The sequence below is a fragment of the Saimiri boliviensis genome, chromosome 13 (assembly GCF_048565385.1).
Source record: "Saimiri boliviensis isolate mSaiBol1 chromosome 13, mSaiBol1.pri, whole genome shotgun sequence".
Lineage (NCBI taxonomy): Eukaryota > Metazoa > Chordata > Mammalia > Primates > Cebidae > Saimiri > Saimiri boliviensis.
Window position 1 is genome coordinate 69341356 of NC_133461.1, and position 24452 is coordinate 69365807.

Genomic DNA, 24452 nt, shown 5'->3' on the forward strand with positions numbered 1-24452 from the left:
TGAAAGACAGCCAGAGGCTGGTAAGGGTGCCTCACACCTATAATCCCAACACTTTGGGAGGCTGAGGCATATGGATTGCTTGAGCTCAGGAGTTGAAGGCCAGCCTGGGCAACAAGGCAAAACCCCATCTCTATAAAAAAACAAAAATTAAATCCAAAAAACAGCCAGGCATGGTGGTGTGCACCTGTAGCCCCAGCTACTCAAGGGGCTGAGGTGGGAGAATGACTTGAACCCAGGAAGTTGTGGCTACATTGAGCTGTTATCATGCCATTGCACTTGAGCCTGAGTGACAGAGCAAGACCCTGCCTCCAAAAAAAAAAAAAAAAAAAAAGGCTGGATTTCATTTGCTTCTGCAGTCGTTCTGACAAGTCTTCCTCATGCCTCCAAAACAGCCTCCAAAAGCTCCATGGTACGCTCTTAAGAAAATGAAAGTATAAAGGCCATGGTGAAACCCCATCTCTATTAAAAATACAAAACCTAGCCTGGCATGGTGACAGGCACCTGTAGTCCCAGCTATTCCAGTGGCTAAGGCAGGAGAATCACTTGAATCTGGGAGGCGGAGGTTGCAGTGAGCCAAGATTGTGCCACTGCACTCCAGCCTGGGAGACAGAGTAAGGCTCTGCCTCAGAAAAAAAAAGAAAATACAAAAATGAATGCAAAAAGGGATAAGTCATTTTCATTTCTCTATTATACAATATAATCCCTTAGGAAGCCTGCATTTCATTTAAAACAACAGTTACAATTTACTAAAACCTACATCAATATGTAGATGCATTATAAAATTTGAAATACAACTTCTTAAATCCTTTATTCAGGCATTACCATCAACAAAATACCTAACACCCCCAATCCAAGGATGATGAAACTGCTACTGAAAAGAACACCACACATATATGCTGCCCTCATATTTCAGTATTATGCTTGAAATCCCTGCAACAAACACACAGAAACCCCTTAAATTTCACAATCAGAAATTTGAATAAAATTAGATTATGAAAAAATAATAAACCTACTTGTATAAATAAAAAGCACTGAATTTATTACTAATCTTACTAAAACACTGTTTCCAAGTCCCTAATTTTTCCTAAATTAAGGTAGCTCCAATGGAGTCTAACACATTTAAATGCTGTATTTATTATGTGACACACTGCACTGAACTACGAAAAAAAAACTGAAATTACTAAGGGTTCTGGATGTTAGCTAACTCAATTCTGCAAATAGTAATACAGTTAAATTTTAAAACATAATTAAGCTATTCTTGATAACATACCCTGACATTATTAAAATATGGAGAAGGCAACTAATTTGTCTTCACATTTTACTCTTCCTAAATCTAGAAAACATACACCTGCTCTCAAAACATCTTATCAGGGCCAAGTATGGTGACTCACACCTATAACCCCAGCACTTTGGGAGGCTGAGGCGGGTGGATCACCTGAGGTCAGGAGTTTGAGACCAGCCTGGCCAACATGGTGAAACTCCATCTCTACTAAAAATACAAAAATTAGCTGGGCATGGTGGTGGGTGCCTGTAATCCCAGCTACTCAGGAGGCTGAGGTGAGAAAATCACTTGAACCCAGGAGGAAGAGGTTGTAATGAGCCAAGATTGCGCCATCGCACTATAGCCTGGGTGCCAAAAGCAAAACTCGATCTCAAAAAAAAAAACAAAAAAACAGCTGGCCACGGTGGCTCACGCCTGTAATCGCACCACTTGGGGAGGTGGGCAGATCATAAGGTCAAAGGTTTGAGAACAGCATGACCAACACAGTGAAACTCTATCTCTACTGAAAAAAACAAAAACTAGCCAAGCATAGTGGCACACACCTGTAGTCCCAGCTACTTGAGAGGCTGAGGCAGGAGAATTGTTTGAACCCAGGCAGCGGAGGTTACAGTGAGCGGAGACTGCACCACTGCACTCCAGCCTGGGCAACAGAGTGAGACTCCATCTCAAAAAAAAAAACAAAAACAAAAAACTTATCAGAAGACCAGGAACCTGTAGTGAGATAGTTCAGTCCTTAGGTTAGTCTAAACAGGATTACAGAGCTGCTTTACTAAGAAATATTTGAGTATTTCACTTACCTCTGTTTCCGTACATTGTGAATATCCCAATTTACCTGTAATAAAAATGAAAAGCATTACTTTCAAAGGATTTTAGCTTTTAAAAATCATTGATAAAAATATTTGAGCTTCTCTATGACTTTATTATGTCTATGAAAATATCTATGCAAAAAAAGAGGCTAGAATGACCAAATATCCCTGAAGGTCCTACTTAGAGATTTAAGTTTAAATAGGGCCACTAAAAATTAACAAAGAAAAAGTGAGAAAAAAAATGCTTAATTGTAATAAGATCTAATATATATATACATATTTAATAGATATATATAAATCAGTCAAATAAAAATGTTTAAAAGTCTTGCTTTCTTTTAAAAACACCTTAAAATACTTTAAAGGTATTTTAAACGTACCTTAGGAAATCTTAAAGACTCCTAGGCTTTTCTCCAAATATGTTTTCAGTTTAAAGAAACAGTGATCGTCTCAATGAAAGGAAAAATGTCCCAACTCACATTTTCTTTAATACATGATAGCTGTTTTCTTTAATATATGATGAGGTAAAACCATATAATTAATTAATTTTTCCAATAGAGACTCACCTAAAGAATAACTAGAACTGAACAATATTTGGCTGCACCAATATTCGTATTTTTCTCCATCACAGATACATAATACCAAAGAACATGAATAATTATATATTTCTGTCAATGTGGCTGACTAAAACATACTTTTTAAACAAAAACAGCTATTTTAAAGAATCACTTATTAAATAGTTTTAACAAAAAGAACAAGTTACATAATTATACTGGATGCCAGAAAAGTGGTTTTGTTTTGAGATGGAGTCTCACTCTGTTGCCCAGCCTGGAGTGCAATGGTGCGATTTTGGCTCCCTGCAACCTCCCCTACCCAGGTTCAAGCGATTCTCCCACCTCAGTCTCCTGAATCGCTGGGACTACAGGCACACACCACAACACCCAGCTAATTTTTGTATTTTTAGTTGAGACAGGGTTTTGCCATGTTGGCCAGGCTGGTCTCGAATTCCTGACATCAAGTGATCTGCCTGCCTTGGCCTCCCAAAGTGCTGGGATTACAGGTGTGAGCCACCATGCCCAGCCAGTACTAAAAAATTTAATTTCCCCAGACTACACTTAGATTTCACTGACCTAAATTCAAATACACATTTAGCTCTATACCTTTCCCTCCACCCAATACTATCCTCCCACTTCTTCCTCTCCCCAGCGTTTACCCTCACACCTAGCCCACAGTGGTTATTCTATCAGCCTTATTTTTTTTAATGCTTAACTAGAAGTTGTACACCTTAGAATCTATTATGACAACACAAAAGAAAAATCACAAATAATAGCTTTTGTATGCCTCCTAATTCTTAAAATAAAAAAATAAAGTTGAAAACCACAATTTCTTATTTGAAATCAGTTGACTGAAAAAACCAAAAGTGAAAAAATAAAAGAAGACAATCACAACTCCTCATCTCTTCATGATTCTAATGAGAAACATTGGCTGAAATTGAGACCAGAAAATAAGGGCCTTAGGTTCTATAAATTAAATTAAAAATGATATATAAGCAATAAAGCATGTGAACATATACATAAAATGGGCTTACTACCTAAGGGTTAGATAATAGCATTTGATAAGTATATGTTATTTTACTTATATATTTATTTATTGTTATATAAAATTGTACATTCAATAATGATTTATAACATATATTTTATTTATTCATATGATTGTTTGCTCAGGCCATTAATGCTTTTGGTAGTTAAGTATACTTAACTCCCATAAAACTGGCAATTAGTTTGACTCAGGAAAGCACTACTGGACAGAAACAGCTAAGGAAAGGTACAGACTGCCTTTCTGCAAACATTTACTGAGAGCCTACTCAGTAAATGAGTGGGGGCAGGAAGACAGAGAGGGAGGAAGACAGGGGCACTCAGGCAAACTGTAACAGAGAGCAGCCTCTTTAAAGGTATTTGAGTTTACATCTTTGGTATGATATATTCCGAAGATAAAGAGAATTACAAAGAAATCTATAAATTTTTGTAATACATTTCTTGTTGATAGTATTGTTGATGAAAATTCTGAAACTATTTTAATGTATTACAGCACTGAGCCAATGAGTAAGTACACTGATATTGCTGGGAGTCATGACTTAAACTGTGAAAAAAGGAATACACAAATCTAATCTGAGAAGAAAAAGAGCCCTGTGGTAGCGAACTGTAACTAGAGATATTACATAACTTCAAAACATTTCCTAGCTCTGCCCATCACAAATGGGAGAAGCCCATGGGGAACGCCAAGCCCATTCTCCCTCAACAGAATCAGGATTCCTTGGGAAACTGGCTGACTCCAGGGCTAGGACAGGAAAATTACAAGAGAACATCTTTTAGTACAGGAAAACAATGAAGTACTTAAAAAGAATTATAGAGGGGTATCAAAAGGGCACAAGAGTCTATAAAATAAGATTTTTTTTAATGACCTGCATTATAAAACTGATGATTCTGTAAAAGCACTAAAACTTTTTGTGAGAATGCAAGAGCTCTTGATCATTCAATGTGAACTGGTAACTCATGGTAATATGAAAAGGCTGTACAAAGTATTTGACCACCTATACAGCTCTGCCATCCAAATTCCTGCCCAAAAGCTAACTAAGGAATCCAAAAATCCCAATCATATGACATCAGAGCTTAAAAGAATCTTAGAAATGATCTTGCCCAATCCATTCATTTTACAGATGAGTATTCTGGCTGGGTGCGGTGTCTTGCACCTGTAATCCCAGCAATTTGGGAGGCTGAGGTGGGAGGACTGTTTGAGCTCAGGACTTTGAGACCAGCCTGGGCAACACAGTGAAACTCAGTTTCTATCAAAAACAAAAAATTAGCCAGGCATGATGGCACAAATTCATAGTCCCAGCTACTCAGGAAACTGAGGAAGAAGGATCACTTGAGCCCAGGAGGTCCAGGCTGTAGTGAGCTGTGATAGTGCCACTGCACTCCAGACTGGGTGACAGAACAAGGCCTTGCCTCAGATACCATTAATTAATTAAAAACAGATGAGTAATCTAAGAGCTCGAGGAGTCAAATGTCTCACACGTAATGACACAGAGTTGGCAACAGAATAAAGAGCACACTCTAAGGCTCCTGATTCCTCATGTGTGTTTGGTGTGGTTTTCTTATTCTAAGTTTCTTGATATAGTTTGGTTCTACGTCCCCACCCAAATCTGTGTTCAATTCTAACTCCCAATGTTGGAGGTGGGGCCTGGTGGGAAGTGATTAGATCATGGGGATGGTTTTAATGGTTTAGCACCATCCCCCTATTGCTGTCCTGTGATAGTGAGTTCTCGTGAGATCTGGTTGTTTCAAAGTGTGCAGCACTTCCTCCTGCTCCAGCCGTGCAAGAAGTGTTAGCTTCCCCTCACCTTTCCCCATTACTGTAAGTTTCCTGAAGCCTCCCCTGCAATGCTTCCTGCACACACTGCAGAAAGTGAGCCAATTAAACCTCTTTACTTTATAAATTATCCAGTCTCAGGTAGTTCTTTATAGCAATGTAAAAACGGACTAATACACTTCCTTTCCCACTTCCAGCAGCTGTTGGGATTGAGGGGGACTGAAAGGTACTGTCTAAGCTAACTACCATTTCTGCTGCTTCTGAAGAATAGGGAAATGCATTCCTCAATTTAATAACACTTTCTTCAATTGGAAACTACCAATATAGCATCAAGGGATTTTAAAGTTAACAACTTTTGAGTCTTTCTTCTTCTCTATTTTACTGCATCAGACCTAAGGAATGAATCCCTCTAAAACCCACAAATCCTATAACTCCACTCAGAATTTTTTTTGTTTTTTGAGATGGAGTCTCGATTTGTCGCTCAGGCTAGAGTGCAAGGGCACAATCTCAGGCTCACTGCAACCTCTGCCTCCCGGGTTCAAGCAATTCTCCTACCTAAGCCTCCCAAGTAGCTGGGATTACAGGCACCCGCCACCATGCCCAGCTAATTTTTGTATTTTTAATAGAAATAGGGTTTCATCATGTTGGCCAGGCTGGTCTTGAACTCCTGACCTCAGTGATCTGTCTGCCTCAGCCTCCCAAAGTGCTGGGAATGCAGGCATGAGCCACCATGCCTGGCCAAATTTTAGTAACCTAAGATAACAGTAGCCTTACAAAGGCTTCATATTATTAAATACAGTGAATTAGTTCTTTCCAATCAAATAACAAGTCTATTAGGATGTGCTTAATTAGAAGGACAGAGTAACTGTGATGAAGTAAAAAGAAAATATTTGAAGTAGTATTTAAACATTAAGTTTTCAAAATACTTCAACACTATCAAAAAAGCACTTAGAAGAAAAGAAATTACTTTTACAGGAAGCCAGAACACTAGCTCAGTATTTCTCAAAAGAAATAAGCATTTTAGTAATGCTGCAGGAATCAAGGCTGTGTTTTAAACCCTTCTTTTAAACTCATTCTGAAAGACCTGATCCGCTTTTAAAGATTTACCAGGCCAGGCATGGGCCACGCCTGTAATCCCAGCATTTTGGGAGACCAAGGTGGACAGATCACCGGAGGTCAGGAGTTCAAGACCAGCATGCGCAACATGATGAAATGCCATCTCTACAAAAAAAAAAAAAAAAATTATCCAGATGTGGTGGCATGTGCCAACTACTTGAAAGGCCAAAGTGGGAGAATGGCTTGAGTCCAGGAGGCGGGCAATGAGCTGAGATGGTGCCATTGTACTCCAGCCTGGGCAACAGAGCCAGACACTGTCTTTAAAAAAAAAAAAAAGATTTATTAGATGAGTCCGCTTATGTCCCAGGAAACAGAAAACCCTATGCCTTCCTACAAATTGATACAGAATGATTTTAAGAAACAAACTAGTCCTGGTATAAAATGTCTGCATAAAGCATTCATAGCTAAGACAACACTGTCACCTTCAGCAGATATTCTAAATCTTAAATATTGATTATCAGATCATTTCGCAGTGGGTCTACTCAGAGAATGAAAATAATACTTTGAAATTAAGATAGCTACCTATCTTTAAAGCAGAAACCTCAGCATATGGCTGAATTATCATGCAGTCACATTATCAATATGATTCAAATTCGCTGAATAAGCAAAAACAAACTATACCTACCAAAAAGACAGAATCTCTGGAATTTTTAAGATAAATAGTTCTCAGAATTATTTTCCAGCTTTTTACTATGTGACCAAATTCTGCACAATGTTTCAGTACCTCTAACCATGTGAAAGTATGTTATTTTTCATGCTGAAACAGATATATCAATGAATATACCCTGCCCTCCTGCCAGCATACCTCTCTCACCTTCATTTGTTCAGTAAATATTTATTCAACACCTACTAAGTACTACTCATAAGCACTGATGAATGACATACTGTTACGGTAAACAAGCCAGATGCCATTCTTGCCTCATAAGGCTTACATTTTACTAAACACAGACCAAAAAAAGCAATCAAACAAAACAGAACTAGTGATAAATGGATCCAAAAGGGAGAGAAAGAAAGTAACAGAAATGACCCAATTTGGGATAGTCAGATAAGATTCCTCCAAAAGATGATATTTAAACAGAGACCTTGAAGCTGATTAGAACTAACTGCAGGGTAGGAAGAAGACCTGTTCCTGAAGCATGGGGTGGCATGTGACAGGTTCTGGAAGTGTTTGGTGGATGGGTAACATAAACTGTGTTTAGACAGGCAGGGGACTCGTAAGGATAGCATAAAAAGTTATATTTGATTTTAAGGAAAATGGGAAGCTACTGAAGAACACTAGGCAAGAGGGTCAGCTGGGTCCAGGTAGTTTCCAGGTCAGTCTTGCTACAATGCAAAGAATGTAGTGGAGAGAGCCAGATGGAAAGCTCAAGACCAGCCAGGAGGCTACTATCATTGTCCTGCAGCACTACAGGGGGGTCAGCCAGACAGGGTGGGTGGCAGTAATGAGGGTGAAAAGGAGAGGGTTCATGAAATAATTTGGAAGTAGAACAGTATTTGCTAATGGATAGACAAATGACACCCTGAGCATGCTCCATGTTTTCAATAATAATATTCTCAAACATTTGACCAAATCTGATCAAAAAGAAGCATAAGTTTAAAAACTGTAATACTTTTATAAGAAAGAAGTATATTAAATAGGCTTTTGGGAAAATTTTTACATTATTACTAGGGGAAAAAACCCATAGTTTTAAAGTTAACAGGCTGAAATTTAGCAATAAAAAATTTCTGCAGTCTAATCATACCTGAATTTCTTATTTTTTGAGACTAAGTCTCACTCTGTTGCCCAGGCTGGAGTGCAGTGGCATGGTCTTGGCTCACTGCGGCCTCTGCCTTCCGGGTTCAAGTGATTCTCCTTCAGGTACCCGCCACCACACTCAGCTAATTTTTGTATTTTTAATAGAGACGGGGGTTTCACCATGTTGGGCAGGCTGGTCTTGAACTCCTGACCTCATAAGCCGCCCACCTCAGCCTCCCAAAGTGCTGGGATTACAGGTGTGGCCTACTGCGCCCAGCCCATACCTGAATTTCTAAAATGCAATGGCCACGGAGGACCTGGAATCAATGAATGGAAGTGCAAAAGCTGGGACGCTGAAACTATGTATTCAGTAGCTTAAATCAATTTCTCCCAACAAAATCACTTTTGCCAAGCTGCATTTTAAGGAAGAAAAAATTATGCTTTTTTGGCCGGGCGTGGTGGCTCAAGCCTGTAATCCCAGCACTTTGGGAGGCCGAGGTGGGTGGATCACAAGGTCAAGAAATCGAGACCATCCTGGTCAACATGGTGAAACCCCATCTCTACTAAAGATACAAAAAATTAGCTGGGCATAGCGGCGCGTGCCTGTAATCCCAGCTACTCAGGAGGCTGAGGCAGGAGAATTGCCTGAACCCAGGAGGCGGAGGTTGCGGTGAGCCGAGATCGCGCCATTGCACTCCAGCCTGGGTAACAAGAGCGAAACTCTGTCTCAAAAAAAAAAAAAAAAAAAAAAAAAAAATTATGCTTTTTTTTCTTTTGAGACAGAGTCTCGCTAGGTCGCCCAGGTTGGAGTGCAGTGGCCTGATTTCAGCTCACTGCAACGTCCAACTCCCAGGTTCAAGCGATTTCCCTGCCTCCTGAGTAGCTGGGACTACAGGCATGCGCCACTACACTCAGCTAATTTTTTGTATTTTTAGTAGAGGTGGGGTTTCATCATGTTAGCCAGGATGGTCTCAATCTCCTGACCTCATGATCTGCCCGCCTAGCTTCCCAAGGTGCTGGGATTACAGGCGTGACCCACTGTGCCCAGCCTGAATGTTATGCATTTCATACATAAAACAGTCAGGGACATGACCTCTAATATTAATGACTGATGGAAAAAGCATTCATTCATCTATTCATTCACCAATAATACATTTGTGTGACAGGCACTTCCCAGAACTTGCATCTTCTTCCTTGAGATCATCTGACAGCCACCCACAGACTCTACCCCAAGCCAGGCTCTCAGACCTTCAGCCTTCAATCACCTTCACCATATATGTGACTTCTATCCTAAGTCAGAAATGAAGGCTCCTACTTTATTTTTGTCATAGACTATACTTTGCTTCCTAGATTTGCAACTAAATCCCTTACCTTAAAAAAAAAAAAAAAAAAAAAAGACAGCCTTGGATTGTTATAACCACTCACCTTCCTAGGAATTGGTGCCTCACCTTTGACCTAGTTAGTATCAATGATTAAAACCCACCACAGGATGGGCATGGTGACTCACACCTGTAATCCCAGCACTTTGGGAGGCTGAGGTGGGCAGATCACGAGTTCAAAAGATCAAGACCACTCTGGCCAACATGGTGAAATCCCATCTCTACTAAAAATACAAAAATTAGTTGGGCGTGGTGGTGTGCGCCTGTAATCACAGCTACTCAGGAGGCTGAAGCAGGAGAATTGCTTGAACCTGGAAGGTGGAGTTTGCAGTGAGTGAGCTGATATCGCGCCACTGCACTCCTGCCTGGCGACAAAGCAAGACTCCATCTCAAAAAAAGAAAACACCCCCAACACAAAATTTGGATATTATCTTTACCTATTTTACATAATTTGGCAACACTGGAAGCTTGCAGAGCAAGTTTCATCTTTAGTGCCAATTCTGAGTGACAGTGGCTGTCTAGAATGTTATCTTCAGAAGAGTTCTGACATCAAGTACCAGATAGGAGGTGCCCAGGACTATTTAGAAATGTTCTAACTCATAAGCAGGAGTTCAACAATGAGAACACAAGGACACAGGGAGGGAAAAAACACACACTAGGGCCTGTCAGGGGCCGGGGGGCGAGGGGAGAGACAGCATTAGGACAATTACCTAATACATGTGGGGTTTAAAACCTAGATGATAGGTTGACAGATGTAGCCAACATCAGAAGGGAACAACAGCCTGGGACCACATTTCTGACACTCCTGCGTTAGAAGACATGGACAATGAAAGTCGAAGTACTTTTTGTAAACTGGGTCGATTTGGATTAAACTTTTCCCTAGGAACAGTAGCTCAAATATTGCTTAAACTTCATGAGCTCAAAAATACACAAACACATCACTAATTTTTCAGGAAGGTGAACGGAGAGGAACCTCCCCAAGGCAAATCATAAACAGTGTTCTAGCAGGTGACAATCCCAAATGTTCTAGTATTCTCTATCAATTGAAGAGTTCTTGTTTTTATGCATTGCATACACACATCTGTATTCATTCTCTTTAGAATCTTCTGTCCCTCTGGAGCATCTGATCAAGTAGGAGACAATCTAGGCAACAAGAGCCCTGCAGAGAGGCATCCCAGGAACTTCTATCTTTCAAGTTCTAACTTCCTTTAGATATATTACAACACTATTACACATATTCACTTACCCAAATGTGTTACTTTCCCTCTATCAAGATTTGGGAAATGTGATTTAAACCTTAAAAACTACGTAGGCATACATTTTTAGCTATTTAAACTTTACTATATATACTATATATTTTGTCAAGAAATATCTCTTTGTAATGAGTTTTGTAAGTTGTACATTTTTATTATACTTACGAATTAAGTACTATTATTTAAATACAAATATAATGAAAAGATCATTAATTGAAGAAGGTCAAGCTGAGCACTGTGACTCACGCCTATAATCACAGCACTTTGGGAGGCTGAGGTGGGGGCAGATCATTTGAGGTCAGGAGTTCGAGACGTGCCTGGCCAACATGGTGAAATCTTGTCTCTATCAAAAAATACAAAAAATTAGCCAGGTATGGTGGCACCTGCCTGTAGCCTCAGCTACTTGGGAGGCTGAGGAGGGCGAGTTGCTTTAACATAGGAGGTGGAGGCTGCAATGAGCTGAGATCGAGCCACTGCACTCCAGCCTAGGTGACAGAGGGAAATTCCTGCTAAAAAAAAGAAAAAAGAAAAAAGAAAAGAAGGTCAGGGTTAGGGGGCAACTATCATTAATTTAAGGAACTTAATAATTTCCCATCAAAAAAATTTAAGTTTACACACATCAGGCAATAGAACAGTCCCGACCTCAGGTGATCCGCCTGCCTCAGCCTCCCAAAGTGCTGGGATTACAGGCGTGAGTCACTGCACCCAGCCTTATATTACTTCCATTTTAAAAATAAAGAAAGAGAGCAGCCTGGCACTATAGCTCACACCTGTAACCCCAGGACTTTGGGAGGCCGAGGCAGGAGGATTTCAAGACCAGCCTAGGGAACATGGCAAAATCTGGTCTCTACAAAAAAAAAATAATAATAATAAAAGAAAAAAATAAGAGAGTAATAGCATCAGAAACAGTTAAATGGCTTGCCTGAGGTTATAATTAACTAACCACATCTTCTGTAGCAGGCTCTTAGTTCTCTCCATGGTACGGTGTGACATTCAACAACTGCTTTACAACTACCTAGAAGGCAGCAAAGGAACTTGGTGGGAATCAACATGACTCCATAGGAAAAATATTTTCCAGGCCAATTTAATTTCCAACAAGAATAAAGCATCATCTCTCTTCCCACCCTAACCTGCCCCTCCTGCCTACCCTGTCACCCAAGCACCCAGGCAAGAAGTCAGAGCCTCTGAAGAATCCTTCCTCTTTCTCACCCACACATAAAAACTGGAAGAGTTATACCCTGTCCTATTTCCTAAGTAACTCTCAATCTGACTCTTTCCCTCCATTCCTACTACCCTAATTCGGACCTCCATCATCTCCTGTTTGAACAGCCATAACACTCCTAACTGGTTTAGCAACTTAAAGGCTACTAGGATCTAAGGATAGCATAGCATAACATGCGTACTGGTGTCTTTGCCTCCATTTTACCCAATTCAATACATCTATAAAACCTCTACATTTATCTTTCTAAAAAGAGTAATCTGCTTACATCATTTTCCTGCTTAAAACTCTTCCATGGCTCTCCACTGCCTGTACAGACTATAAATACAAACTCGACCGTGTGGCTGGCATAAAGTCCTTCATCATCTGATCCCAGCCAACGTGTCTTTCCAGACCTTCTCACTCCCCCAACTCCCACACACATCCTCTGCTCCAGGCACAGTGAACACCCACTACAAAGAAGACAAACAGGTTTAACCTCACATGCCGCATCCAAATAATTGGTAGTGGCCAGCTAAAGCATCCTGTTGAGAACTCTGAGGCTGCTTATAAATTTAGCAGCAAAAAACGCGATAACTGATTAACAGTTGTCTGCTTTTGGCATGGGGAAGTGGGTGGCAGCACAAATGCTGCACTTGCCACCCATGTACTGCTGCTCTCTGAGCACCATACGATGTCCTCCACATCTCCAAGCCTTTCCACTTACTGCTGCTTCTGCCTCACATATTCTTCCATTTATGCTACAGCCCCATCCTGGAGACCTCTAGAAACCATATCTCCTCTGTAATCCTCGCCTACTGTCACCAGGCAGGGTCAGCCAATCTCTTCTCTGGGCTCTCATAGTTTTCTGCACATCTTTATTATTTTAGAATTGCCGCACTGTACTGTGTTAGTTTCTGCATCTATGAGATTCTTGAAGGTATGCGTGTACTTTATCACTCTTTGTGTCATCAACATCCAGCGCAGTTCACTTAGAAGGCACTAGAATGAATGAAATGAATACATAAAATCATGTAATGGGAATAGCTCTAACATGGTATTTTCACTAAAAATCCAGGAAGCTATGCCCAAACCCTGGGACCAGGCAACCTATGGGGATTGTTAGTGACATTCTAGCACTGCCCACCAATTCTGCTTATATTTTATCTCTCCGAAATACAAGATATTAAAGGAGTATATTAGATAGAAACTTGACTTCTAATTAAATTAAGAGATGGGCAGGGCCGGGCGCGGTGGCTCAAGCCTGTAATCCCAGCACTTTGGGAGGCCGAGGCGGGCAAATCACTTGAAGTCAGGAGTTTGAGACCGGCAATCAACATGATGAAACTCCGTCTCTACTAAAAATACAAAATTAGGCTGGCATGGTGGCGCATGCCTGTAATTTAAGTTACTGTGGAGGCTGAGGCAGGAGAATTGCTTGAACCCGAGAGGCAGAGGTTGCACTGAGCCAAGATCACAGGACTGCGCTCCAGCCTGGGCACCAAGAGCAAAACAACTCAAAAAAAAAAAAAAAAAAAGCATTAGGCTAGGCCCAGTGGCTCACACCTATAATCCTAACACTTTGGGAGGCCAAGATGGGCAGATCATGAGGTCAAGAAATCAAGACCATCCTGGCCAACATGGTGAAACCCCATCTCTACTAAAAATACAAAAATTAGCTGGCTGTGCTGGCATGCAACCTGTGGTCCCAGCTACTCGGGAGGGTAGGCAGAAGAATCACTTAAACCCAGGAGGTGGAGGTTGCAGTGAGCCAAGATTGCGCCACTGCACTCCAGCCTGGCAACAGAGCAAGACTCCGACTCAAAAACAAAACAAAACAAAAAAAATGCATTAGCACAGTTAATATAAAAAGACCTAAGAGTCACAGTTTTCAGAAACCAGCAGTTTGGTATTATCGGGAATATAATCTTCCATATACCTAACACTAATCAAATCCTTTTTAAATTTATACTAATGTTTCATATTGGTTTTAATTTTAAACGTTTGTGAGATACAATCACTTTGGAAAATTTCTGGCAATATCTACTTATGTTGACCATATACCATGAATTGGCAATTACGCTTTTAGGCATATATTCAACAAAAGCCGACATTTGTTCACCAAAAGACACGTGCAGTAATGTTCATAGCGGCACATTATTCACATTATCCAGTAAGTCTATATTTGAAACCCAAATATCCATCTAGAGTTTGAACATCAAAAATAACTAAACTCTTTAACATTTCTTCTTCTATCTTAAAAACAGCCCAGGCACAGTGGATCATACCTGTAATCCCAGCACTTTGGGAGGTTGGGGCAGGAAGATCACTTGAACCAGGTTTGAGACCAGCCTGGGCAACATAGTGAGAGACCAGTGTAGTCTCTACCAAAAAAAAAAAAAATTATCCAGGAGTGGTGTTGTGCAACTATAGTCCCAGCTACTCAGGAGGCTGAGGTGGAAGGATCACCTACCTGTATTCAGGAGTTCAAAGTTACAGAGAGCTAGGATCACACCACTGTACTCCTGCCTGGGAAACAGAGCAAGACTCCAACTTTAAAAAATAAACAAATAAGAACAAAATAGTAAGCAACAAGCATACCCAGTGCTATGATCATTGGATAACACCGTTCTCCAATGAAGGAACAAGAGCTCCCTGGAAATATGGCTGCCTCTAAGGTTGGGGCAGGAAATATACAAGATGAGCCTTGAAACGTTTTGCAGTGCCAGAAAGCAAGCACACACTCCACCAGACAAAAGGAAGGCTGCTTATCAAAGGAACACAGGAGCCAAGCCTAAGGAGCACCAAATAGTCATGGCAGAAACAATCTGAGTAACAAAACAACCAAAATACTAAATATAGTCAATCCAGACTGATATAAACAAATGATTGAATACATAAGTAAATGGGAGAGAAGGCACAAATCTTCCTCACAGAATTCAAAATAACTTTAAGAAGACATTCACACCTCCGGTTTAATTACCTGGCCCCATCCTTGAATGCAGGCTGGAATTAATGACTCCTTTCTAAAGATCGATATACAGAAAAAAGTAGAAATAGTCACATTTAAGTGGAGAAACCTGACAAACACTGTCTTAATCAAGTGTCCAGGTTATCATAACCACTGACGTCACATGGATATCATGTGCCCCAATACGATGTGATGAGAAGAACCCTTCACCTTGCTGGTATTCTTCCCACAAACCTATAACCCAGGCTAGCCATAAAAATATCAGGCAAGTCCAAACGGAGGGACATTTTACAAAACAGCTGACCAGTAGTCGCCTAGACTGTCAAGGTCATGATAAACTGTCACAGACCAGAAGAAACTAAGGAGACATGATGACTAAATGCAATATAGTTTCTTGAATGGGATTTCTGCAATAGAAAAAGGACATTAATAGAAAAACTGGGGAAACCCAAATGAAGTCTGGAGTTAAGTTAATAGCAATGCATCAATGTGGCTTTTTAGTTTTGACAAATACACCACAATAAGATAAGATGTTAACATTAGGGAAACTGGGTGAGGGTCAAATAAGAATTATCTGCATTATCTTTTCAACTTTTCTGTAAGTCTAAAATTATCCCAAAATAAAAAGTCTGGTCATGCCCACAATCTCAGCACTTTGGGAGACTGAGGCAGGTGGATCACTTGAGGTCAGGAATTCAAGACCAGTCTGGGCAACATTTTTCTCTACGAAAAAAATAAAAAAATAAATTAGCCAGGAGTGGCAGCACACACCTGTGGTACCAGCTACTTGGGAGGCTGGGGTAGGACGACTGCTTGAACCCAGGAGCTGGGGACTGCAGTAAGCTATGATCATACCACTACACTCCAGCCTGAGCAACAAAGACCCTTTCTCGTTCAAAAAAATTTTTTTTCACTAAAAAGTCCCACTACATTTGGTAACACAGTATTTCCTTCACAGTTTTAAACAAATATCTGAAAGAAGACATTTTCCTTTTTTCTACTCAGCCAAGTGATAAAAGGGAAATTATACAGCTCTAATGATACTGTTATAAAAGTAGGATGAGAACTGCTGTTATTTTACAGAACCAATGATGCAGGAAAGTGAATCTGACCTTCCATATATAACAAGCAGAGTGCAACTCATCATCTCTTATCTGATAGGTCATTGATTTTTTTCTTCTAAAGTTTAGTCAAAGTTAAGGCCAATGGTTTTCTAAGAGTATCAACTTACTTGAGGACTAATACCTGTGGATGACTAAAATCTTTCTATTGTTTCCCTCTGCAAAAGTAGAAACACAGATACAAAACCACAAAGGCATTATTCCAAAATTTCTCCCCAAAACTCCTGGACCTCACTCTTATAACCCAACACAAGCAGAAATATATTGCTGGGTAAATTTGAGCCAAAAGTAACAGCAGGCCAGGACTGGTGGCTCACACCTGTAATCCTAGCATTTGGGAGGCCAAGGTAGGCAGATACTTGAGGCCAAGAGTTAGAGACCAGCACTGGTAATATGGCAAAAGCCCGTCTCTTACTAAAAATACAAAAATTATCCGGGTGTTATGGAACACATTTATCATCCCAGCTATTTGGGAGGCTGAGGTACAAGAATTGCTTGAACCTGAGAGGCGAAGGTTGCAGTGAGCCAAGATCATGCCACTGCACTCCAGCCTGGGGGACAGATTAAGACTTCTCTGTCTCAGATAAACAAATAAATAAATAAATAAAAGTGACAGCAGACCAGGCATAGTGGCTCACATCTCCAATTCCAGCACTTTGTTAGGCCAAGGCAAACAAATCACTTGAGCCCAGAAGTTCCAGACAAGCCTGGGCAACATGGCAAAACCCCCAACTCTAAAAAACTATATATAAATTACCCAGGCATAGCGACACAGGCCTGTGGTCCCAGCTACTCAGAAGGCTGAGGTGAGAGGATTGCTTGAATCTGGGAGGTCAAAGCTGCAGACCAAGCCACAGTACTCCTGCCTGGGTGTCAGGGCGAGACCCTATCTCAAAAAAAAAAAAAAAAAAGTGACAGCAATCTTATCCAATTATGGCTAAAATCTTAATTTTGCAAATGAACATCTAAACATACTGTTAAAACTCCTCCCACACACTTAGAAAGGGCCTATGTAAATAAAGGGACTTGGAAGTTTAAGCCGCGTGAAAGTTAAAACTTCATCAACGTGTATCTAATAAACTTTCCCAAATAATAAAGTCCTATTATTACTACAACTACATAAACACTGGAGAAAATAAAATGTTAAATAATTACATTCATGGTAAATTTACCACTGTGTTTATGTTTTATTTTCTCTTCTTTAATGACTAGAATTACTTACCCTTATATAGAACACTACTTGTACATAGCAGGAACTCAATGCATATTTGTTAGATTGAATTAACCTGACATATTTGAACTTATTCAGAGAGGACAATTCTTATCTATTACTGTAACTGATAAGGCATTTTACCAATCTCTAATTCTACCATTCACCCCCACTACCTACTCTGGAAACCTACATATATACTTCATATATTCCTTTCCTTTAATGACCAGGATGAGAACACAAGAAATACAGAATGAGTGGACCAAAAAAAAGTGTTTTAAAACATTTTTCCCTATTTCAAAATATTTATTCTCTCTTTAAAATCAAATAGGATGTTATTCCAAGACCATCTTCCCCTCCAAATTAGTATGAACCTTGCTGAGGTTGACTGATCATATCCTCTTTTCAAAACCCAAACAAAGCCTGAATGTTCCCTATACCAAGAAACCATTCTCAAGGGATCCCTTTATTAGCATGCACACAGGCATTCATTGTTCCTTTCAGGAAAACCTACTACCAACCTTAAGGTTACTTTAAATCAATATATGGTCATAATTTTTAAACTATTCTTTATACACCTAAACTGAAGGTACATCAAACATTTTGAAACCAAAATTTAAAATAAATGATTGTTGTCAGATGGATATTTAAGTTATTAAAGACTATGAGACCACATATGATTCTAATCTCTAATACTACTGCTTTCAATAATTCTTTGTGGCACCCCAAAAAAGCAAATGCTTTTTAACCATGTGAAGATCTAGATTATAACCTAAATTGTATCAGTTACTATCTTCTAAAGACCCTGTGTACCAAAATGTGCTCTAATTGCCAGTTAGGTATACTTATGAGTATATGAAGAACCTTTGTGTCATTAACCCCTTAATTAAGGGTGTGAAAGTTAAAACTTCATCAACTTGTATCTAATAAACTTTCCCAAACAATAAAGTCCTATTATGACTACAACTGCATAAACACTGGAGAAAATAAAATGTTAAATAAGCCACCTAATAAGAATCATAAACTCTCTTGATTCTAAGCAATCTATCCTCCTGTCATCACAGAAACACTTCTTTTTTTTTTTTTTTTTTTTGAGACGGAGTTTTGCTCTTGTTACCCAGGCTGGAGTGCAATGGTGCGATCTCGGCTCACCGCAACCTGGGTTCAGGCAATTCTCCTGCCTCAGCCTCCTGAGTAGCTGGGATTATAGGCACGCGCCACCATGCCCAGCTAATTTTTTGTATTTTTAGTAGAGACGGGTTTTCATCATGTTCACCAGGTTGGTCTCGATCTCTTGACCTTGTGATCCACCCACCTCGGCCTCCCAAAGTGCTGGGATTACAGCCTTGAGCCACCGCGCCTGGCCCACAGAAACACTTCTTAAACATACTGTTCATTTTAAGATTATATTCATAATTTAATCATTTTTACTTTCAAGAGATCCTCTAAAGAGCTAGTCTTTCCTTTTTTTTTTTTTTTTTTTTTTGAGACGGAGTTTCGCTCTTGTTGCCCAGGCTGGAGTGCAATGGCACGATCTCGGCTCACCGCAACCTCCGCCTCCTGGGTTCAGGCAATTCTCCTGCCTCAGCCTCCTGAGTAGCTGGGATTACAGGCACGCGCCACCATGCCCAGCTAATGTTTTGTATTTTTAGTAGAGACGGGGTTTCACCATGTTGACCAGGATGGTCTCGATCTCTTGACCTCGTGATCTGCCCGCCTCGGCCTCCCAAAGTGCTGGGATTACAGGCTTGAGCCACCGCGCCCGGCCATCCTTTTTCTTGAATTTCTCTCTTTCTGTCCTATATCACGCTGCTTTTATGGCCAGGCTAGCAATATGGTCTAAGTCAGGCGTCTCCAAACCTTTTACACAGGGGGCCAGTTCACTGTCCCTCAGACTGTTGGAGGGCCGCCACATACTGTGCTCCTCTCACTGACCACCAGTGAAAGAGGTGCCCCTTCCTGAAGTGCAGCGGGGGGCCGGATAAATGGCCTCAGGGGGCCGCACGCGGCCTGTGGGGCCCGTAGTTTGGGGACGCCTGGTCTAAGTTTTATCTGAATGCTAAATAAACTTACTAATTCTTCATTGGTCTCATTTCCACGCCTCTGACATCTTTCATCATTTTTCTATTTTTCTTTAGTACATTTCTACTTATTTCATTCAAACTGAATCTAACCATTCTCAGATGTATCAATACTGTTAAAAGTAAACAAGAATTAAAATCAGTTACTACATTCAGCCCCTCAGAAAGTCAGTAAAGCCTATGGAGTGCTATTTCTTCCCAAGGACTAAATGAAGTGACACTGCTGGTACTGGAAGAACCGAAATGATTCATTCAGCTCAACAACAGAGTTGACAATGGCCTGCAGAAGGATTCACTCACTTGAGGATTACAGCCAGGATCCATTTCTCCATCCTGAACACAATCCTGGGCACCACCATCATTTGCTAGACCAATGGGTCTCAACTGGGATGATTTTGCACCCTAGGCAACATTTGGCAATGGAGAGAGACTTTAAATGTCACAGTTGCAGGGGAGGGGCTTCCTGGCATCCAGTGTTAGAGATTAGATCACAGATGCTGCACAGGACAGCCATCACAACAAAGAATTATTCAGCCAAAAATGCCAACTGTGCCGAAGTTAAGAAACCCTTACCCTGACATTTACCCCAATTCTTGGCAAAAACATAAAACAGCTGGAGACTAGAGACAGTATGGTGGTGAGAAAGGACCACAGGATTGGGGAAGAAGGAAATTAAAACGTACTGAGCACCTGCTATACAGAATTAGGGGAGGAAGGAAACTAAAACCTACTGAGCACCTGCTATACAGCAAGTCTGGTCACTTGACATCTATTATCCTCACTTATACCCCTACGCTGTGAAAACAACAATATATTCTGCTTTTACACAGAAGGGGGACTGGGGAACTTACTCAATGTCGCTCATCTAGGAAGGGGAGGAATCACAATACAAATTCAACCAAATGTTTCATTCCACAATACTACAAAGCTTAGAAACTAAAACACCAAGATTTGATTCAAAGAATTACTAATCATTTAACTTCCCTGAACCTCCATTGAGAAAATAAATCAGGATGGGTGCCTCACGCCTGTAATCCCAGCACTTTGGGAGGCCTAAGGTCAGGAGATCAAGACCAGCCTGACCAACATGGAGAAACCCCGTCTCTACCAAAAAATATAAAATTAGCTGGGCATAGTGGTGCATGCCTATAATCCTAGCTACTGGGAGGCTGAGGCAGGAGAATAGCTTGAACCTGGGAGGCAGAAGTTGCAGTGAGCCAAGATTGTGCTGTTGCACTCCAGCCTGGGCAAAAAGAGTGAAACTCCATCTCAAAATAAATAAATAAACCAATAAATAATATGCAAAAACATAAATGTTGCAGATTGCTAACTACATATAATCCTAATACAGGAAAAAGAAAATGTTTTTTAAAAACGTATTTTTACTTATTTTCCCCAACTCTTCCCTACAATGGAAGTCTTATGAATACAAATACTCCTTAAAAACAGAAAAGAGAGTCTGTAGTGGCTCATGTCTGTAATCTCAGCACTTTGGGAGGCCGAGGTGGGTGGATCAGAAAGTCAAGAGATCGAGACCATCCTGGTCAACAAAGAAAGAGAGGAAACAAAAAAGGAATACATTTTTAAGTATACACAACACCAAATTATTCATCAAAAGAAAGAGAGAGAAAAAAGAAAAAAGGGATAGAATGTTTAAGTGTGCACAACACTAAATTATTCAAGTTTAAGAATCAAGATAAAATGTTCAGAAGACTTTGTATCTTCCTGAGCCATGCAACTGTTCTTAAATCTCATAAGGAAATAAAGTAATATTTTAGTATGAACTTCCTAAATAATTTTAGTTATTAGAAAATGGTCAAGCCTGTACCAACAACTTTGATGAGGACTCCTCCATAACTGGTAGCACAGGTCATGAGCAGAACTGAGAAAGAGAATTAAAAATCCATTAGGAATTGTGGAGAACAACTCTACTCACTATTCTCTCCATAAAGACAGTTTATTACACTGAGGTCAACATGTTATCACTCACACTAGTGACGTAAAAAATAATCCATTTCAACATAAGGTTCAGACCAAAAAAAAAAAAAAAACCCACCCACCAGAATCTATCCATCTTTGACAACAAAAGTACACTACTTTGAGATTAAGTGACAAGCCAATGTAAACTGGGGGGTTGTTCTCTCCAGAAACCACCACTACCAATGCTGCTTCTAAAAGCAGGTTGCAAACAACCATTTTTTTCTCTGGAAATAGCTAAATCCCAAGGCATGATACTGCTTTTTTTGTTTGTTTTTTGAGACAGGGTCTCACTCTGTTGCCCAGGCTGGAGTGCAGTGGCATGATCTCAGCTCACTGCAGCCTCTGCCTCCCAAGGTCAAGCAATTCTCCCACCTCAGCCTCCCGAGTAGCTGGGATTACAGGGGCACACCACCATGCCCAGCTAATTTTTGTATTTTTAGTTAGAGACGGGGGTTTCACCACGTTGGCCAAGCTGGTCTCAAACTCCTGACCTTAGGTGATCCACCCACCTCAGCATCCCAAAGTGCTGGGACCGGACACGAGCCACGGCGCCCGGCCAACAATGCTGTATTTTATAAATGTATGTTTTTATATCAATTAATACACTATAAATTATAATTGCAAGTATTTCCCACTTAAATCAAGTCCAAGTTTAAAAGCAATAAGCCCAACCAAAAAAACTATTTGAAACAGTTTCAAAAGAATCATGAAAGATGGCTTTAAATAAACAAATTGCTTAATCGACACTAAAAAATAAAAGATAAAAACATATTCTGGCGCAACTGAAAGAGTAACTATAATGTTGAATATTGTTCAAATGAAGTTAGACAAGGGTTTTCATTAAATGTCATTTTACTAATCCGATACTACATTTTTCATCTTAAGCATTTTGACACTTCTATCAACTTTCTAAAAGTGAGGGTGGATTGTTTTTCTATGTTTTTAATAGACTTGCCTCTCAAAAGAATGAATTAGATAAAAACTGATGGGAGAAACCTTTTCTCAACCTCTGCCTCCTCTTCATCAATGAGCATTTGAGTAAACCTTCGCTATAAATTACTGTTTAGTTCATAATCCTGAAAAATTTACATTGGACAATGACGTAACTAAAGCCCATTTTCTCTATATATCCAGACATCCTGTCAACATTTTACTTTACAAGCCTGTTTTTCATCACAAACCAATTTTCACATACAGGAAAGTAATCGGTATTTTCTAATGTCCAGGAGCCAAAAATAATTATTTAGTCTATTTTTCCATTTCTCCCCAAATACGGAATTCTCCTCAAGGTTCAGAGTCATCTTTGCATTTCGGAACCGAGGAAAGGTTGTGTAACGTGAAACACTGCTAGCTTCCCGGGAGGACTGCGGTGTTCCGGACGGCGGCTCTGAGGATCCTCGTGGAGCCCCTGCGTGAAGCCTGTGGCGCCCTCCCCACGCCGCGAGCCCGGCCGCGCGTCAGTAGCCACGACGTGCGGCGCACTGGCAGCTGGCTCGAAGCAGGGCCCAGCCCACCGGTCCCAAACGCGCCGCGGGCAGCTGTCGTGCGGGCTGCACAATGACGAGGGCCCCCCGACAAGCAGGCCCAGGCCCACCAGGCCGGCCTCGACGCCCTCCGCACAGCCTACTGGCGCCGCCGCCCGCCCCGAGGCTTTGATCTCAAAGAGCCCCAGCCGAGCCAGGGCCTGACGCCGCCCTCCCCTAGGGCCGCGGCCAGAACCTCCCTGGGGTCTCCCATGGCGAACTGGGGGTGGCAGGGGCGGAAGAGACAGGGACTGTGAGGGTAAAGCGGCCTGACCGGGAGTGTTCCTAGAGACTGCGAGGGAAAGGGGCCCGGCGGCCTCACCCGCAGCGGGAGGCGGCTCTCCCGCGTCGTCAGCCGCGGGCGCCAGGGTGACGGCGCCGTCCCTCCAGACGCGGATCTGCGCAGCCGAGCGCACGCGGCGGCCGGGCTGGCGGCGGCGGGCGGCGGCGCGCAGGGAGCCGCAGCACTGGTAGCACACGGCCCACGCCTGCTCCTCGTTGATGGGCTGGTTGTAGAGCCGCAGGATCTCCTCCAGGCTCAGTGCGTCCTGCGAGCCCCCGGCGTCGCCGCCCGCTGCCCCGGGCTCCCGCGGCCCCTCGCCGCCCACCGCCTCAGCCCGCGACTCTCCGCCGCCAGCCGGGCCGGCGGCCTGAGCCATCGCGCGGGTGGGCGCTGCGCTCGGCAGTAGCGCCCTGTGCCGGCGTCTTCTCAGCCCCGGAGCATCTTCTCCGCGCGCCACCGCCTCCTCATCCCCCGAACCGCCGCCGCCCAACGCGGCCGCGCGCGCCGCCGCCGGGACAAGGCGAGGGCCCGGGAGGCGTGGGCGAGCAGAGGGCGGCGAGGACACTGCTGCAGACCGGGGCAGACCGCAGCCGGCCGGTAGCGACGCGATGGCGTCCGGCGTCCGGCGTCCCGCCCCGCCCGTCCCCGCCCCGCCTCTCCTCGCGCCGCCCAGCGCCCGCCCCTCAGGGGGCCGCACGGGCCGGGGGTTGCGCGCTCGGTAGGAGACGCACTTGCAAGAGAGCCTCGCGGCGGGATGGCTGCCTGATCTGGAGCGGTCCGCAACCCGCAGGGCTCGCAGAGTCGCAGGTGGTGATGCGCGGTCGCAAGGGACGCACAGCGGGGGGCGTGGGGGTGAGGGCGGCGACGCACAGTCCAGAAGGGACGCGCGGCCGGGAAGGGCGAGCAGGGTGGTGGGGCGTGGGGGACACGCGGGGCCAGGGGCGGGAGGGCGATCTGGAGCGCAGTCGGGAGCGAAGGGGCAGTAGGGGGGTCGTATTTATCAGGGACGCCCCCGGCCGACTCTGACTGGGTCTTGACCGCGCCAACCCGGGTCATTGCCCTGCACAGCGGGAGAAGTCACCGCATTGAAGTTCCTGAGGCGCTGGATGGCCGAATATCTGGTTGAGAACTTGAACCCGCCTGGAGCA

General features: G+C 42.4%; 1 protein-coding gene across 3 annotated transcripts in view; it reads right to left on the reverse strand.

Annotated features, from left to right (window-relative positions):
- SPIRE1 (spire type actin nucleation factor 1) overlaps positions 1-23922 on the reverse strand; it is a 218219-nt gene extending 194297 nt beyond the window's left edge. For 2 of the 3 annotated variants that reach the window (XM_039463522.2, XM_039463523.2), the window contains exons 1-2: positions 23344-23884; positions 2080-2114 (exon numbers count right to left, since the gene is read on the reverse strand). In XM_039463522.2, coding sequence (XP_039319456.1) covers positions 2080-2114; positions 23344-23680 — 372 coding nt within the window. In that variant the 5' untranslated portion in view covers positions 23681-23884. Of the gene's footprint in view, positions 1-2079; positions 2115-23343 lie in introns of all 3 variants that reach the window. The other variant, XM_039463524.2, reaches the window with a different exon arrangement.
- Between the last annotated feature and the right edge of the window lie 530 nt (positions 23923-24452).